The 18,126-nt window shown below is 46.7% G+C and overlaps 2 protein-coding genes across 5 annotated transcripts in view; both read right to left on the bottom strand.

Moving 5' to 3' along the window:
• LOC149975266 (uncharacterized) overlaps positions 1-18,126 on the bottom strand; it is a 414,127-nt gene that overhangs the window by 291,928 nt on the left and 104,073 nt on the right. The window lies entirely within an intron of this gene.
• LOC110498155 (protein quaking-A) overlaps positions 1-18,126 on the bottom strand; it is a 139,188-nt gene that overhangs the window by 76,225 nt on the left and 44,837 nt on the right. For all 4 annotated transcript variants that reach the window (XM_036955123.2, XM_036955125.2, XM_036955124.2 and 1 more), the window contains exon 2: positions 17,680-17,822. In XM_036955123.2, the coding sequence (XP_036811018.1) occupies positions 17,680-17,822 (143 nt within the window). The remainder of the gene's footprint in view (positions 1-17,679; positions 17,823-18,126) is intronic.

Below are 18,126 nucleotides of genomic sequence, written 5' to 3'. Positions count from 1 at the left end.
GAGCAGGGATAGGAGCAGGGATAGGAGGTGGGATAGGAGGTGGGATGGGAGGTGGGATAGGAGGTGGGATTGGAGTAGAGATAGGAGGTGGGATAGGAGCAGGGATAGGAGTAGGGATAGGAGGTGGGATAGGAGTAGGGATAGGAGTAGGGATGGGAGGTGGGATAGGAGGTGGGATTGGAGTAGGGATAGGAGTAGGGATAGGAGGTGGGATAGGAGTAGGGATAGGAGGTGGGATAGGAGGTGGGATAGGAGGTGGGATAGGAGGTGGGATAGGAGTAGGGATAGGGATAGGAGGTGGGATAGGAGCAGGGATAGGAGGTAGGATAGGAGGTAGGATAGGAGGTGGGATGGGAGGTGGGATGGGAGTAGGGATAGGAGTAGGGATAGGAGGTGGGATGGGAGGTGGGATAGGAGTAGGGATAGGAGGTGGGATAGGAGAGGGGTGGTGGGATGAGAGGAGAGGGGTGGTGGGATGAGAGGAGAGGGGTGGTGGGATGAGAGGAGCGGTGGTGGGATGAGAGGAGAAGTGGTGGGATGAGAGGAGAGGGGTGATGGGATGTGGGATGAGAGGAGGGGTCGTGGGATGAGAGGAGATGGGTGGTAGGATGAGAGGAGATGGGATGATGGGATGGAGATGTGGGATGAGAGGAGAAGGTGGTGGGATGAGAGGAGAAGGTGGTGGGATGAGAGGAGAAGGTGGTGGGATGAGAGGAGAAGGTGGTGGGATGAGAGGAGAGGGGTGGTGGGATGAGAGGAGAGGGGTGGTGGGAGGAGAGGAGAGAGGTGGTGGGATGAGAGGGGTGGTGAGAGGAGAGGGGTGGTGGGATGAAGAGGAGAGGGGTGGTGGGATGAAGAGGAGAGGGGTGGTGGGATGAGAGGAGAGGGGTGGTAGGATGAGAGGAGAGATGGGATGGGGTGGAGAGATGGGATGAGAGGAGAGGGGTGGTGGGATGAGAGGAGAGGGTGGAGGGATGAGAGGAGGGGTGGTGGGATGAGAGGAGAGGATGACGGGATGAGAGGAGAGGTGGTGGGATGAGAGGAGAGGGTGGTGGGATGAGAGGAGAAGGTGGTGGGATGAGAGGAGAGGGGTGGTGGGATGAGAGGAGAGGGGTGGTGGGATGAGAGGGGTGGTGAGAGGAGAGGGTGGTGGGATGAAGAGGAGATGGGTGGTGGGATGAAGAGGAGAGGGGTGGTGGGATGAAGAGGAGAGGGGTGGTGGGATGAAGAGGAGATGGGATGGGATGGAGAGGTGGGATGAGTGGAGAAGGTGGGATGAGAGGAGGGTGGTGAGAGGAGAGGGATTTGGGATGAGAGGAGAGGGATGGTGGGATGAGAGGAGAGGGGTGGTGGGATGAGAGGAGAGGGGTGGTGGGATGAGAGGAGAGGGGTGGTGGGATGAGAGGAGAGGGGTGGTGGGATGGGAGGGTGGTGAGAGGAGAGGGATGTGGGATGAGAGGAGAGGGATGGTGGGATGAGAGGAGAGGGATGGTGGGATGAGAAGAGAGGGATGGTGGGATGAGAGGAGAGGGGTGGTGGGATGAGAGGAGAGGGGTGGTGGGATGAGAGGAGAGGGGTGGTGGATGAGAGGAGAGGGGTGGAGAGTACAGGGGTGGTGGGATGAGAGGAGAGGTGGGATGAGAGGAGAGGGTGGAGGGATGAGAGGAGAGGGTGGCGGGATGAAAGGAGAGGGTGGCGGGATGAAAGGAGAGGTGGCGGGATGAGAGGAGCGGGTGGTGGGATGAGAGGAGCGGGTGGTGGGATGGAGAGGAGGGGTGGCGGGATGAGAGGAGGGGTGGCGGGGTGGTGGGATGAGAGGGTGGTGGGATGAGAGGAATGTGGGATGGTGGGATAGAGAGGAGGGGTGGTGGGATGAGAGGAGAGGGTGGTGGGATGGAGAGGAGAAGGTGGTGGGATGAGAGGAGAAGGGTGGTGGGATGAGAGGAGAGGGGTGGTGGGATGAGAGGAGAGGGGTGGTGGGATGAGAGGAGGGGTGGTGGGATGAGAGGAGAGGGGTGGTGGATGAGAGGAGAGGGGTGGTGGATGAAAAGACAGGGGTGGTGGATGAGAAGAGAGGGGTGGAGAGTAGAGGGGTGGTGGGATGAGAGGAGAGGTGGGATGAGAGGAGATGGGATGATGGGATGGAGAGGTGGGATGAGTGGAGAAGGTGGTGGGATGAGAGGAGAGGGGTGGTGGATGAGAGGAGAGGGGTGGTGGATGAGAGGGGTGGGGTGGTGGGATGAGAGGAGAGGGGTGGTGGGATGAGAGGAGAGGGGTGGTGGGATGAGAGGGGTGGTGGGATGAGAGGAGAGGGGTGGTGGGATGAGAGGAGAGGTGGGATGAGAGGAGAGGGGTGGTGGGATGAGAGGAGAGGTGGGATGAGAGGGGTGGGGTGGTGGGATGAGAGGAGAGGGGTGGAGAGGAGAGGGGTGGTGGGATGAGAAGGGTGTGTGTGTGCAGGAACCATACATATTCTCTAGTCTACACCACAGGAGCCATACATATTCTCTAGTCTACACCACAGGAGCCATACATATCCTCTAGTCGACACCACAGGAACCATACATATTCTCTAGTCTACACCACAGGAGCCATACATATCCTCTAGTCGACACCACAGGAACCATACATATTCTCTAGTCTACACCACAGGAGCCATACGTATTCTCTAGTCTACACCACAGGAGCCATACATATTCTCTAGTCTACACCACAGGAACCATACATATTCTCTAGTCTACACCACAGGAGCCATACATATTCTCTAGTCTACACCACAGGAGCCATACGTATTCTCTAGTCTACACCACAGGAGCCATACATATTCTCTAGTCTACACCACAGGAACCATACATATCCTCTAGTCTACACCACAGGAGCCATACATATTCTCTAGTCTACACCACAGGAGCCATACATATCCTCTAGTCTACACCACAGGAGCCATACATATTCTCTAGTCTACACCACAGGAACCATACATATCCTCTAGTCTACACCACAGGAGCCATACATATTCTCTAGTCTACACCACAGGAGCCATACATATCCTCTAGTCGACACCACAGGAGCCATACATATTCTCTAGTCTACACCACAGGAACCATACATATTCTCTAGTCTACACCACAGGAGCCATACATATTCTCTAGTCTACACCACAGGAGCCATACATATTCTCTAGTCTACACCACAGGAACCATACATATTCTCTAGTCTACACCACAGGAGCCATACATATTCTCTAGTCTACACCACAGGAGCCATACATATTCTCTAGTCTACACCACAGGAGCCATACATATTCTCTAGTCTACACCACAGGAGCCATACATATTCTCTAGTCTACACCACAGGAACCATACATATCCTCTAGTCTACACCACAGGAGCCATACATATTCTCTAGTCTACACCACAGGAGCCATACATATCCTCTAGTCGACACCACAGGAACCATACATATTCTCTAGTCTACACCACAGGAGCCATACGTATTCTCTAGTCTACACCACAGGAGCCATACATATTCTCTAGTCTACACCACAGGAACCATACATATCCTGTAGTCGACACCACAGGAACCATACATATTCTCTAGTCTACACCACAGGAACCATACATATTCTCTAGTCTACACCACAGGAACCATACATATTCTCTAGTCTACACCACAGGAGCCATACATATTCTCTAGTCTACACCACAGGAGCCATACATATTCTCTAGTCTACACCACAGGAACCATACATATCCTCTAGTCGACACCACAGGAACCATACATATTCTCTAGTCTACACCACAGGAGCCATACATATTCTCTAGTCTACACCACAGGAGCCATACATATTCTCTAGTCTACACCACAGGAGCCATACATATTCTCTAGTCTACACCACAGGAGCCATACATACTGAGGACAAGGGGGCGAATCAGGATGTAAATTCACCATGATCTATTTTCATCAGGCCTTCTCTGATCACCAAAACCTAACCCACTCTACCTAGACTTGGATCATGTTTTGGGCAGTGATTGATCATAATCTTTACGTACAGTACACCTCCTCTACAACCTCCGTCACCGTCCTCATCATGAGAAATGGCCATCAACTGTAGGTCCATTTAATAAAATGACCTATTCAATCTGTCCCTACCAGCCCAGATCATCTCCAGTTCCATTAGTGTGATGCGTAGCCATGCCTAATGACTTCTGGGGGCTTGGAGATCCGTTCCAATCTGTTGAATAATGACATGTCCCCCCCCCCACGGGGGCTCGCTTAATTACTTTCTCTGTAGAGGGCCCAGCCCGGCCGGAGGCCAGCACACCAGACAGCCTACCACCCACTCGCTCACTCTCCCTCCTGGGTCCCATTTCTCACTTCTACCACTGACCCTTGACGAGCACTAGTCACGGTTGGGCACTGAAAAGGTCACACTTCAAGTAAACTTCCAAGTAAAAAGGTGAGGCTGGATTGGTGCTCTTCAGCCCTGCAGCTGACAGACAGAAAGACGGATGGCCAAAAACTGTCCAGAAAATACCAGAGGGAGTCAACATTTGTGCTGACTTGGGGAATACAGGGGGTGAGTGTGACTGTACCATCACACTAGCTAGCCCCTGCAGGTTGTAGTGAAGTGTGTAGTGAAGTGTGTAGTGAAGTGTGTAGTGTGTAGTGTGTAGCGAATTGTGGAATGTGAAATGTGTAGTGGAATGTGAAATGTGTAGTGAAATCAGTAGTGAAGTGTGAAATGTTTAGTGAAATGTGAAATGTTTAGTGAAGTGTGAAATGTTTAGTGAAGTGTTTAGTGAAGTGTGTAGTGAAGTGTGTAGTGAAGTGTTTAGTGAAGTGTGTAGTGAAGTGTTTAGTAAAGTGTGAAGTGTGTAGTGAAGTGTGTAGTGAAGTGTTTAGTGAAGTGTTTAGTGAAGTGTGTAGTGAAGTGTTTAGTGAAGTGTTTAGTGAAGTGTTTAGTAAAGTGTGAAGTGTGTAGTGAAGTGTGTAGTGAAGTGTTTAGTGAAGTGTGAAGTGAAGTGTTTAGTGAAGTGTTTAGTGAAGTGTGTAGTGAAGTGTGTAGTGAAGTGTGTAGTGAAGTGTTTAGTGAAGTGTGTAGTGAAGTGTGAAATGTGTAGTGAAGTGTGAAATGTGTAGTGAAGTGTGTAGTGAAATGTGAAATGTGTAGTGAAGTGTGAAATGTGTAGTGAAGTGTGAAATGTTTAGTGAAGTGTGAAATGTTTAGTGAAGTGTTTAGTGAAATGTTTAGTGAAGTGTGAAATGTTTAGTGAAGTGTGAAATGTTTAGTGAAGTGTGAAATGTTTAGTGAAGTGTGAAATGCTTAGTGAAGTGTTTAGTGAAATGTTTAGTGAAGTGTGAAATGTTTAGTGAAGTGTGAAATGTTTAGTGAAGTGTGAAATGTTTAGTGAAGTGTTTAGTGAAGTGTGTAGTGGAGTGTGAAATGTTTAGTGAAGTGTGAAATGTTTAGTGAAGTGTTTAGTGAAGTGTGTAGTGGAGTGTGAAATGTTTAGTGAAGTGTGTAGTAAAGTGTGAAATGTGTAGTGAAGTGTGTAGTGAAGTGTTTAGTGAAGTGTGTAGTGAAGTGTTTAGTAAAGTGTGAAGTGAAGTGTTTAGTGAAGTGTGTAGTGAAGTGTGTAGTGAAGTGTGAAATGTGTAGTGAAGTGTTTAGTGAAGTGTGTAGTGAAGTGTGTAGTGAAGTGTGAAATGTTTAGTGAAGTGTGAAGTGAAGTGTTTAGTGAAGTGTTTAGTGAAGTGTGAAATGTTTAGTGAAATGTTTAGTGAAGTGTTTAGTGAAGTGTTTAGTGAAGTGTTTAGTGAAGTGTGAAATGTTTAGTGAAATGTTTAGTGAAGTGTTTAGTGAAGTGTGAAATGTTTAGTGAAATGTTTAGTGAAGTGTTTAGTGAAGTGTGAAATGTTTAGTGAAATGTTTAGTGACGTGTTTAGTGACGTGTTTAGTGAAGTGTTTAGTGAAATGTTTAGTGAAGTGTTTAGTGAAGTGTTTAGTGAAGTGTTTAGTGAAGTGTGAAATGTTTAGTGAAATGTTTAGTGAAGTGTTTAGTGAAGTGTGAAATGTTTAGTGAAATGTTTAGTGAAGTGTTTAGTGAAGTGTGAAATGTTTAGTGAAATGTTTAGTGACGTGTTTAGTGACGTGTTTAGTGAAGTGTTTAGTGAAGTGTTTAGTGAAGTGTTTAGTGAAGTGTTTAGTGAAGTGTTTAGTGACGTGTTTAGTGACGTGTTTAGTGACGTGTTTAGTGAAGTGTGAAATGTTTAGTGAAATGTTTAGTGAAGTGTTTAGTGAAGTGTTTAGTGAAGTGTTTAGTGAAGTGTGTAGTGAAGTGTGAAATGTTTAGTGAAGTGTGTAGTGAAGTGTGAAGTGTTTAGTGAAGTGTGTAGTGAAGTGTGAAGTGTTTAGTGAAGTGTGTAGTGAAATGTGAAATGTTTAGTGAAGTGTTTAGTGAAGTGTGTAGTGAAGTGTGAAGTGAAGTCCATGGAGCAGAAAGGCAGAGGTGACAGTTGCAGCATGACCTTGACTGTTCATTACGGGTGATGGGGAGAGTGGCACACCAGAGAGGTGTGCAGTGTTGTGAACCCCCCCCCCCCCCCGACACGTGGACTGACGGACATGGACTGACGGACGTGGACTGACGGACGTGGACTGACGGACATGGACTGACGGACATGGACTGACGGACGTGGACTGACGGACGTGGACTGACGGACGTGGACTGACGGACGTGGACTGACGGAAGTGGACTGACGTGGACTGACGGACATGGATGGACATGGACTGAAGGACATGGACTGACGTGGACTGACGGACATGGACTGACGGACGTGGACTGACGGACATGGACTGACGGACATGGACTGACGGACGTGGACTGACGGACGTGGACTGACGGACGTGGACTGACGGACGTGGACTGACGGACGTGGACTGACGGACGTGGACTGACAGACATGGACTGACGTGGACTGACGGACGTGGACACACCCAGACAAATCCCCATTTTAACTGGATAGGACACTGGCACTTTATTCTGCATTACTTCCCTCAGAGCTTTTCCCTGCAGCCCCCAGTTTATTTATGCTGAACGGGTGGAGTATCCATTGATGCAAATGAATTGCGACACGTTTGATTTGTAAAAAGTAATCTCAGACTAGATTTCAAGACGCGTTTAGTGTAAACTGTTGTTACAAGGAGGGGGGCTCGGGGGGGGGGGTGAGAACGTGTCATCTCCACAAATAGACGATCTATGGAATATCAAAACAGACACAAACCATTGTCAACACTATTTAACAGTGTTAATAAATAAAAAAAAATAAAATGCTGAATCTGACATTTGGTGGCCGCAGTACAAATATGTTCAACGGCACCGTATGGGGCATAAATCACAAGAAACATCTACAAAAAAACTGACTAAAGCGAAAGCGACATCCCCAAAATAATCTGAGCAAATGGTCTACCACAGTAGGAGTCATACTACCCATAAAACCAAGCAGTCCAAAAAATGGTCTACCACAGTAGGAGTCATACTACCCATAAAACCAAGCAGTCAATAAATGGTCTACCACAGTAGGAGTCATACTACCCATAAAACCAAGCAGTCCAAAAAATGGTCTACCACAGTAGGAGTCATACTACCCATAAAACCAAGCAGTCAATAAATGGTGTACCACAGTAGGAGTCATACTACCCATAAAACCAAGCAGTCCAAAAAATGGTCTACCACAGTAGGAGTCATACTACCCATAAAACCAAGCAGTCCAAAAAATGGTCTACCACAGTAGGAGTCATACTACCCATAAAACCAAGCAGTCCAAAAAATGGTGTACCACAGTAGGAGTCATACTACCCATAAAACCAAGCAGTCCAAAAAATGGTCTACCACAGTAGGAGTCATACTACCCATAAAACCAAGCAGTCAATAAATGGTGTACCACAGTAGGAGTCATACTACCCATAAAACCAAGCAGTCCAATAAATGGTCTACCACAGTGGAGTCATACTACCCATAAAACCAAGCAGTCCAAAAAATGGAACTATTTCCAATTGGTTTTCCACCACTATGTCCGTTGTGAATTCAAGGGGCTGTGTTTTGTGTAAACTTAACCTGGCGTGGCATTTTGATAAGTGTACATCTCTCTCGGACAAGGGCAACATGTATCAATATTTTTGCCTGTATTTACCCCCCCCCCCCCCCCAAAAAAAATGAAATGTAATTAGCTGCTAATGTGGCTATTATAACAGAACTACAAATGCCTATACAATGCTTTGAATCATGTCTGTGAGTATAACAGAAGTTATGTAGCAGGCAAAACCCAGAGGACTAACCGTTTAGAAATTATTATTTTTTAGGTCTGTCTGTTCACTCTGTTCTCATTGGCAAACTATATTTCTTATGAACTTGTTTTCAGTTCCTACCGCTTCCACTGGATGTCACCAGTCTTTGGAATTTGGTTGAGGTTATTCATTTGTGCAATGAAGAAGTAGGGCCATCTAGGAACTGAATAACACTGTTGAGAGTTGCGCAAGACTTGAAAAGGAGCGTGGTTTGTTGTCTTCCTGTATTGAACACAGATAGACCCGTCTTCAATTTGATCGATTAACGTTTAAAAATACCTAAAGTTGTATTACAAAAGTAGTTTGAAATATTTTGGCAAAGTTTTAAATATTTTGGAGTGACGTTGCGCATTTTGGAAGCTGTTTTTTTCTGGATCAAACGCGCCACATAAATTGACATTTTGGATATATAATATATGGACGGAATTAATCGAACAAAAGGACCAATTGTGATGTTTACGGGACATATTGGAGTGCCAACAAAAGAAGCTCGTCAAAGGTAAGGCATGTTTTATATTTTATTCCTTATTTGATCGATTAACGTTTAAAAATACCTAAAGTTGTATTACAAAAGTAGTTTGAAATATTTTGGCAAAGTTTTAAATATTTTGGAGTGACGTTGCGCATTTTGGAAGCTGTTTTTTTCTGGATCAAACGCGCCACATAAATTGACATTTTGGATATATAATATATGGACGGAATTAATCGAACAAAAGGACCAATTGTGATGTTTACGGGACATATTGGAGTGCCAACAAAAGAAGCTCGTCAAAGGTAAGGCATGTTTTATATTTTATTCCTGCGTTTTGTGTAGCACCTGCGGGGTTGAAATATGCTACACTCTTTGTTTACTGTTATGCCATCATCAGATAATAGCTTCTTATGCTTTCGCCGAAAATACTTTTTAAAATCTGACATGTTGGCTGGATTCACAACGAGTGTAGCTTTAATTGAGTATCTTACATGTGTGATTTAATGAAAGTTAGATTATTATATCAATTTATTTGAATTTGCCGCGCTGCATTTTCCCTGGTTTTTGGCCAAGTGGGACGCAAGCGTCCTCTATACCATAAGAAGTTAACGGTCTTGGGCAAGTTTTACATTTTAAGTTTTAAATTTAGCAGATGTTATTGCGTGTGTAGTGAAAGGCTTGTGTGCCTAGCTCCAACAGAGCAGTAGTATCTAACAAAATCTCATATGTATATACTGTATTCTATTCTACTGTATTTTAGTCAATGCCACTCTGATTTGCCAAAGGGAGGGTGGGGGAGAGCCGTGTAAGCATAGCAGTGATCGAGTGTTTTACCAGAGGAAGTACTACACTCAATGTGTTGCTATAACTTCGGTAGCGTTTTCCTCAAATTTGCTTTGTTAAAATCCCCAGCTGCAATAAATGGGGCCTCAGGATATGTGGTTTACAGTTTTCATAAAGTCAAGTGTAGTTCCTTAAGGGTTGAATATACACGACTGTGACATTAACCAAAAGAGAATTATCCTGGGAGGTAATACGGTCGGCATTTGAATTTCAGGTAATCTATGTCGGGTGAACAAAATGACTTGAGTTTCTCTATGTTATCACAATCACACCATGAGTAGTTAATGGGTGGCAGGTAGCCTAGTGGTTAAGAGTGTTGGGCCAGTAACCGGAAGGTTGCTGGATCGAATCCCCAAGCTGACAAGATAAAAATCTGTCTTTCTGCCCCTGAGCAAGGCAGTTAAACCACGGTTTCCTGGACGCCGTGGATGTTGATTAAGGCAGCCCCCCGCACCCCTCAGATGGACAACTGACTACGTATCCCCCTTTCCCTTATGAAAAATAGACCACCACCCATCTTCCCAGAAAGTTCTTTATTCCCGTCTCTGCGATGTACTGAGAATCCAGCTGGCCGTATGGGACGGGGACAGTATATCTCGAGAGAGCCATGATTCCGTGAGACAGTATGTTCCAGTCCCTGATGTCTCTCTGGAAGGAGATCCTCTCCCTGAGCTCATCTACTTTATTGTCCAGAGACTGAACATTAGCCAGTAATCTACTCTGAAGTGGTGGACGGTGTTCCCGGCGGCCTTTTGGAGCAGACTCTGGAATAAGTTCAGTTTCCCTGGGGGGTACGAACAAAGGATCCAATTCAGGAAAGTCGTATTGATGGTCATAATGCTGGTGAGTTACCGCTGCTCTGATATCCAAAAGTTATTTCTGGCTGTATGTAAAAACGCTAATAATGTCACACACACAAAAACGAAATACTGCAAAGTTGCTTAGGATATAGAAGCAGAGCTGCCATGTCTGTCGGCACCATCTGTGAGGTAGAACTACTGTCATGTTACTGATGCCCCCCCCCCCCAAAAAAAAACGGATTTGCACCTTTTCTATTCCAGAACCAATGGCTGTGCCTGAGTCTTGTCACCTCTCAACTAGGTCAACCGTTTCAACCTGGAACACTGTTCTCACGCTCTGGTCTGTTTCAGTCATTGCTGAAAGTCCTGAAGGGCAGGAGTGTGTGAAGGGTTTTGTCCAAGCCCAGCTCTAACACCTGACTTAAATAATCACCACACCGAATCACAGCGATAGGCTACGATTTGTAATCAGGTATGGGCTGTAACAAAAGCTTATACACACACACTCCTGCCAAACAGCTGTTCAGCTGTTTAAGTCATTATTCTGAACAATTTGGGGGTGGGGGGCAGGGGGTTATTATCTAACGCTCACTGAACTTGTTGACTGATGCCATGGCGGGGGCAGCTGCCAACCAGAGGACTGCAGCCAAGGCAGCACTGGTCCACACCTGTCCTGTCTGTCAGGTGAGTAGTATTGGTTGGTACTATATGAGGCGTTAGGTTTCTCTCCATCTGTAGTCTATTGTACTGGCTTGTGGGGTACGGTCACATGTGTAGAAGTTTGTTGCATCTTACTGCATTTGTGTCAACATTGAATTAAATCTAAACCAGATTGTTAACTTCCTACATTTTGTACTTGACCTTCATAGATGCAGACCCGAAGACATTCAAGCAAGCGTCCCACTCTCAAGTGGAGCATGCGTATTTGACCACTAGGTTGTAAGGTTTTTATGACGAGTCCACTGTGGGGATCAATAGGGAGTAAATAGTAGGTGTCTTCTGCTTCCAAATGCATAAACAAGAGCCCATGCCGATTGCTGATATATCATTGCGCTTTTGAAGGGGGGGACGGGGGACTCTGGGAAGTAATTTGAGACGCTCAATTGGAGACATTTTGCTTCAAAAGCCACAGTAATAACCTGCAAATTAAGACTGGGGGAGTACACTCGCTCAGCACGCCGATCAAACAGCTGTTTCCTTGCCGACCGGCTCCGGTTGCTGCCACCGCAGAGACCTAATAAAATGTAAACATCAACACCATGACAACAGCAGCACCCCTGGTAGACAACAGTAAAGTTAGGGACGGACACACCAGACAGACAGCACGTTCTAGTGGGGTAGAAGACGGGACCGATAGGCTTATTTGAAGAAAATAATAAAACCTTCCTGAGACTAGAATCACATTGTGGTGGCAGGTATACGAGAACAGTCTTGTATTGAATCATTCAATCCCAACAACAACTGATGCTGGATGGGATCAAGAACTAGTCATTCAACTCATTAATACCAACAATCAAGACACTTCTATGCATCAATGAACACACATCCAAAGCACGTTTAGGCAACACACACACACACACCGTGCTGGACATCATGGCAGCCAGAGGACCTATAGGGGAGACAAACGGCTCCTTCAAAAAGAGCCCTTTCCAGATGGCCTTGTTTTCCAGACCAGTTGTTCAACCGCCTACATCCAACAGGGTGTCCAATTTCATAGCCTCAGCAGGCAGCCTAGAGCAGGTGGGGAGGGCTAGGTTAGAATACCTCAACCTAGTCAGACTCCCACATTCCCTTACTACACACACACACACACACAACCCATTGGGCTGTCCAGGGGTATTGCAGGCATCACATGGTGTTAGTAAACAAGGAAGGAAGTAACTGTGTCTGAAGGTCATAGAAAGAGATGACAGGGTGACGCGTCTCCAGGGCGAGGTGTCTCCAGGGCGAGGTGTGTCCAGAGCGAGGTGTGTCCAGGGAGAGGTGTGTCCAGAGCGAGGTGTCTCCAGGGAGAGGTGTGTCCAGAGTGAAGCGTCTCCGGAGTGAAGCGTCTCCGGAGTGAAGCGTCTCCAGAGTGAAGCGTCTCCAGAGTGAAGAGTCTCCAGAGTGAAGCGTCTCCAGAGTGAAGCGTCTCCAGGGTGAAGCGTCTCCGGAGTGAAGCGTCTCCGGAGTGAAGCGTCTCCAGAGTGAAGCGTCTCCAGAGTGAAGCGTCTCCAGAGTGAAGCGTCTCCAGGGTGAAGCGTCTCCAGGGTGAAGCGTCTCCAGGGTGAAGCGTCTCCAGGGTGAAGCGTCTCCAGGGTGAAGCGTCTCCAGAGTGAAGCGTCTCCAGGGTGAAGCGTCTCCAGAGTGAAGCGTCTCCAGAGTGAAGCGTCTCCAGAGTGAAGCGTCTCCAGAGTAAAGCGTCTCCAGAGTGAAGCGTCTCCAGAGTGAAGCGTCTCCAGAGTGAAGCGTCTCCAGAGTGAAGCGTCTCCAGAGTGAAGCGTCTCCAGAGTGAAGCGTCTCCAGGGTGAAGCGTCTCCAGGGTGAAGCGTCTCCAGGGTGAAGCGTCTCCAGAGTGAAGCGTCTCCAGGGAGAAGCGTGTCCAGGGAGAGGCGTGTCCAGGGAGAGGCGTGTCCAGGGAGAGGCGTGTCCAGGGAGAGGCGTGTCCAGGGAGAGGCGTGTCCAGGGAGAGGCGTGTCCAGGGAGAGGTGTGTCCAGGGAGAGGTGTGTCCAGGGTGAGGTGTCTCCAGGGAGAGGTGTGTCCAGAGTGAAGCGTCTCCAGAGTGAAGCGTCTCCAGGGCGAGGTGTCTCCAGGGCGAGGTGTCTCCAGGGCGAGGTGTGTCCAGAGTGAAGCGTCTCCAGGGTGAAGCGTCTCCAGGGTGAAGTGTCTCCAGGGTGAAGTGTCTCCAGGGTGAAGTGTCTCCAGAGTGAGGCGTCTCCAGGGTGAAGTGTCTCCAGAGTGAGGTGTATCAGATGGACAATCACCCACCCTGTCCTCACCTGCAGTCGTCTCTGAGTGACATGATGCCGCACTTCCGAAGTTTCCACACCGATGACATCAAACGACTACCTCGCCACACACACACGACCGAGCTCTCTCTCACCTCAGCGTGCATGTCCTACGGTAAGAGAATTAGAGCACGGACGTCTTGGCAGGACAAGTTATTTTGGTGTAATTGACATGCTGCACTGCAGCAGAGGACCAAGACAATCTAATTACTTAGTACTGGGAGGAGGAAACTGAGAACGAGAAGAGGAGTATGAAAGAGTGGAAGGAAAATGGTGAGAAGGAGTCTGCCACTTCTTGGACAAAAGCAGACAGGTGTGGGAACTGGGGAAGATGTGAAAATGGGGAACGTGAGAAGGGGAGGGGGGTAAGGAGGAGGGGGCTCATAAAGACATCTTCAGTGGCAGCAGCTGTGTCCGGTGCCAAAAGCTCAATAGGTGGACATGGAAAGCAGAACCCTCATCTTGGGAGTTTGTAGCAGTCTAGAAACGCTAGGCTAGACGGTGCATCCCAAATGGCACTCTATTCCCTACACAGTGCACTACTATAAAAGGAAAAAGAGGGTTTAATTTGAGACGTAGATGCAGAGTACGTACCCGGCCTGGAATCCTCGACAAGTCGGGGAAGAATCTGAGAAATCACCCGGAAAGGTGGACGTGAGGAGAAAATTCCCTCTGCTGATAATTATCTTTACAGTGTCCTCGGAACGGCACGGAAACAGTTGGGATTTCTCAATGGTGGCTGATTATTTTCTCTCGCTTTCTCGGGTACAAGAAAATATTTAGTCAGAGAAGGGAGAGCTCATCTGGCCTAAAAGAGAACATTAGACCCCCTTTGCTAGGCACTTGCATCACAGAACACAGCCGTTTGAGGTCAGAGTGAGTCAGGCTGTGCTCTTCTGTTGACTACCATCGGCATAGTTTTCCAGACATAAAGGCCGCCTAATAAGAGAATGACTCTAAGCTAACGCAGCAACTCCACTACAGCAGAGACAAGTCTCATGTTGGTCTAGTCTTCCTCTGGTTTCAATCAGGTTTTCTATAAATAGCCTCAACGATTTAACCTTTTTTTTTTTACATTTCTTTTAAGTTACTGCCTTAATGACCTGACTGGTGTTGCATATGAGAGAGAGAAAGAAAGAGCGCAAGAGAGAGCACGAGAAAGAAAAAGAGAAAGAGGGGGAAAGAGAGGGAAAACATTGGACTTTAGAGGTCAGCTGAGGATGCCTGGGTGTGTTTTTAAAGAACGTCCCACCATACCAGACGGGTCTGCGGTGCGAACGGGAAAGCTGTCATTCAGCCTCCCCACGTCAACAAGCTTAGGGGGTGCCCCCCCCCCCCTCCTCCTCCTCACCAGATAAACATCTGGATGAATATCTGGTGAATTTAAGTCAGGATCAAATCAAACTTAAATTGTCACATGCGCTTACTTACAAGCCCTTAACCAACAGTGCAGATCAAGAAGAGTTTTAGAAAATAGAAAATATTTACCAAATAAACTGAAGTAAAAATAATAAAAAGTAACACAGTAACATAACAATAACGAGGCTATATACAGGGGGTACGGGTCGGTACAGTCAGTGTGCGGGGGTACAGGTTAGAGGTCATTTGTACATGTAGGTAGGGGTGAAGTGGCTATGCATAGATAATAAACAATGAGTAGCAGCAGTGTACAAAACAAATGGGGGGGAGGGAGGGGTCAATGTAATAGTCTGGTGGCCATTTGATTAGTTGTTCAGCAGTCTTCTGGCTTGGGGATCATGGCTGAGGTTGAGGTGGACTGGCTGGACTGGGTGGACTGGCTGGACTGGCTGGACTGGGCTGGGCTGGTGGGAACTGGTGCCCTTCCCACCCACCCGGCAAAACTCCCCAAACTACTCACACACTGTGTACACACAATCTCCTTCATCAATACCATGGCCCCAACCCCCAAGGCAAATACTCCATCCTATAACCTCCCCTGATCTCTACAGATAGAATTGACAGCATCCGTCTGTGCTCCTACCCAGGCCTCTCAGTGTACTTACTCTATACTGCCACATCCCTCTCCGTCCAGTCTAGTCCAGTCTTAACTCTGGATGCTTTCAAGAGCCATTCAGGGAGTTGAGTGGTGAGCCTTCTATTTTCCACCTCCCTGTGTATTTTTGGAAAGGTTGTTTTCAACACCGTCCCTCTCCCTTCCCTCCCCACCTGCTCCTCCACCCTTTTGGGAAACTAAATCCTAAACAGCCGGTAGCATCCTGTTTTCCTTCTGGAGGCACTTCATTTAGCCGGGTGGAAACAGAGTAGAATACAATGATACCCCACTGGTGGAGCAAATTTATAGTATTCAATTAGAGTGCAATGCTATTCTGTGTGCTAAAGTAGCTTTCAATGCTATTCTGTGTGCTAAAGTAGCTTTCAATGCTATTCTGTGTGCTAAAGTAGCTTTCAATGCTATTCTGTGTGCTAAAGTAGCTTTCAATGCTATTCTGTGTGCTAAAGTAGCTTTCAATGCTATTCTGTGTGCTAAAGTAGCTTTCAATGCTATTCTGTGTGCTAAAGTAGCTTTCAATGCTATTCTGTGTGCTAAAGTAGCTTTCAATGCTATTCTGTGTGCTAAAGTAGCTTTCAAGGCTATTCTGTGTGCTAAAGTAGCTTTCAAGGCTATTCTGTGTACTAAAGTAGCTTTCAATGCTATTCTGTGTGCTAAAGTAGCTTTCAATGCTATGCTGTGTGCTAAAGTAGCTTTCAATGCTATTCTGTGTACTAAAGTAGCTTTCAATGCTATTCTGTGTGCTAAAGTTGCTTTCAATGCTATTCTCTGTGCTAAAGTAGCTTTCAATGCTATTCTGTGTACTAAAGTAACTTTCAATGCTATTCTGTGTGCTAAAGTAGCTTTCAATGCTATTCTGTGTGCTAAAGTAGATTTCAATGCTATTCTGTGTGCTAAAGAAGATTTCAATGCTATTCTGTGTGCTAAAACAACGTTCAATGCTATTCTGTGTGCTAAAGTAGCTTTCAATGCTATTCTGTGTGCTAAAGTAGATTTCAATGCTATTCTGTGTGCTAAAGTAGCTTTCAATGCTATTCTGTGTGCTAAAACAGGTTTCAATGCATTTAACGGTAAGGTCTACACTTGTATTCAGCGCATGTGACAAAGTTTAATTTGATTTCTGTGCAGCAAAGCAGGTTTCAATGCAGTGCAGTAAAGCAGGTTTCAATGCAGTGCAGTAAAGCAGGTTTCAATGCAGTGCAGTGCAGTAAAGCAGGTTTCAATGCAGTGCAGTGCAGTAAAGCAGGTTTCAATGCAGTGCAGTGCAGTAAAGCAGGTTTCAATGCAGTGCAGTGCAGTAAAGCAGGTTTCAATGCAGTGCAGTGCAGTAAAGCAGGTTTCAATGCAGTTCAGTGCAGTAAAGCAGGTTTCAATGCAGTGCAGTGCAGTAAAGCAGGTTTCAATGCAGTGCAGTGCAGTAAAGCAGGTTTCAGTGCAGTAAAGCAGGTTTCAGTGCAGTAAAGCAGGTTTCAGTGCAGTAAAGCAGGTTTCAGTGCAGTAAAGCAGGTTTCAGTGCAGTAAAGCAGGTTTCAATGCAGTAAAGCAGGTTTCAATGCAGTGCATTGCTGTGAAGCAGGTTTCAATGCTGTGCAGTGCAGTAAAGCAGGTTTCAATGCAGTGCAGTAAAGCATGTTTCAATGCAGTAAAGCAGGTTTCAATGCAGTGCAGTACAGCAAAGCATGTTTCAATGCAGTAAAGCAGGTTTCAGTGCAGTGCAGTAAAGCAGGTTTCAATGCAGTGCAGTGCAGTAGGTTTCAATGTTATTCTGTTTGATAACAAGGAATAGTAGGGAGAAAATAGGGACCGAGGGAGAGGGCGTGAGGACTCCTTTGGCCTTCAGTGACAATGTAAGGCTATAAACTACCATTACCCCCCCCCCCCTCCTCCTATCCTCCCCCCTCTGCATGTGGGATATGGAGAGCGGAAGAGAGAGAGAGACACCAGAGAAAAGGAGTTCAAGGATAGCTCTCTATAGCTCCTGATTGACTAGGTACATTATGGGCTATTTGTTTGAGCAGGGCCATCAAACCGCTGACGCCTTGTCATCACAGGCAAGGACAAGGTGAACTTGGTGGTAGAGACAACTGACAGGCTTAAATCTGAATGTAACAAGGAGCCTGTGTGCGCGTGTGTGATATATAAACATCTACGCAGATGTGTGTGTGTGTGTGTGTGTGTGTGTGACATGGCTTACGTCAGGGTACTCTTTTAGAGGCACAAAGAGCTTCTCCTGCAGATGAATGATTGGCCCCAGGGCCTCGGGTAATTCCAGAGGCTGTTTTTCTATAGGTCCGTTGGCTGTGTCGTTGTACATGTCTTTCCTCACTCTGTTGATCTCTGAAACACACCAGCACAGACACGGTTAGAGGAGTGGATGCACAATTACCCACAACAACAACAAAAAACACACTTGAAAGGCTATGGAAAAGTCAAGACAACGGACACAAAACTAAGCAAATGGGTACGAATCGGCGTGAAATGGCACACAGATGGGTAGACATGGTAGGATCAACTGTAAGCTTCCCCAAACTTGAAACTCATGAACCGCCTATGGTCTTTATCATAACACCCATTAACAGAATGCAAACAGGAGGTCATGTGGAAAATAAATAAATAAATAACGGGAAATGAAACGCCCGTC

Source organism: Oncorhynchus mykiss, chromosome 19 (assembly GCF_057628025.1).
Source record: "Oncorhynchus mykiss isolate SJ-2025 chromosome 19, ASM5762802v1, whole genome shotgun sequence".
In the NCBI taxonomy this organism is placed as follows: domain Eukaryota; kingdom Metazoa; phylum Chordata; class Actinopteri; order Salmoniformes; family Salmonidae; genus Oncorhynchus; species Oncorhynchus mykiss.
This window is presented reverse-complemented; position numbering and strand designations above follow the sequence as displayed.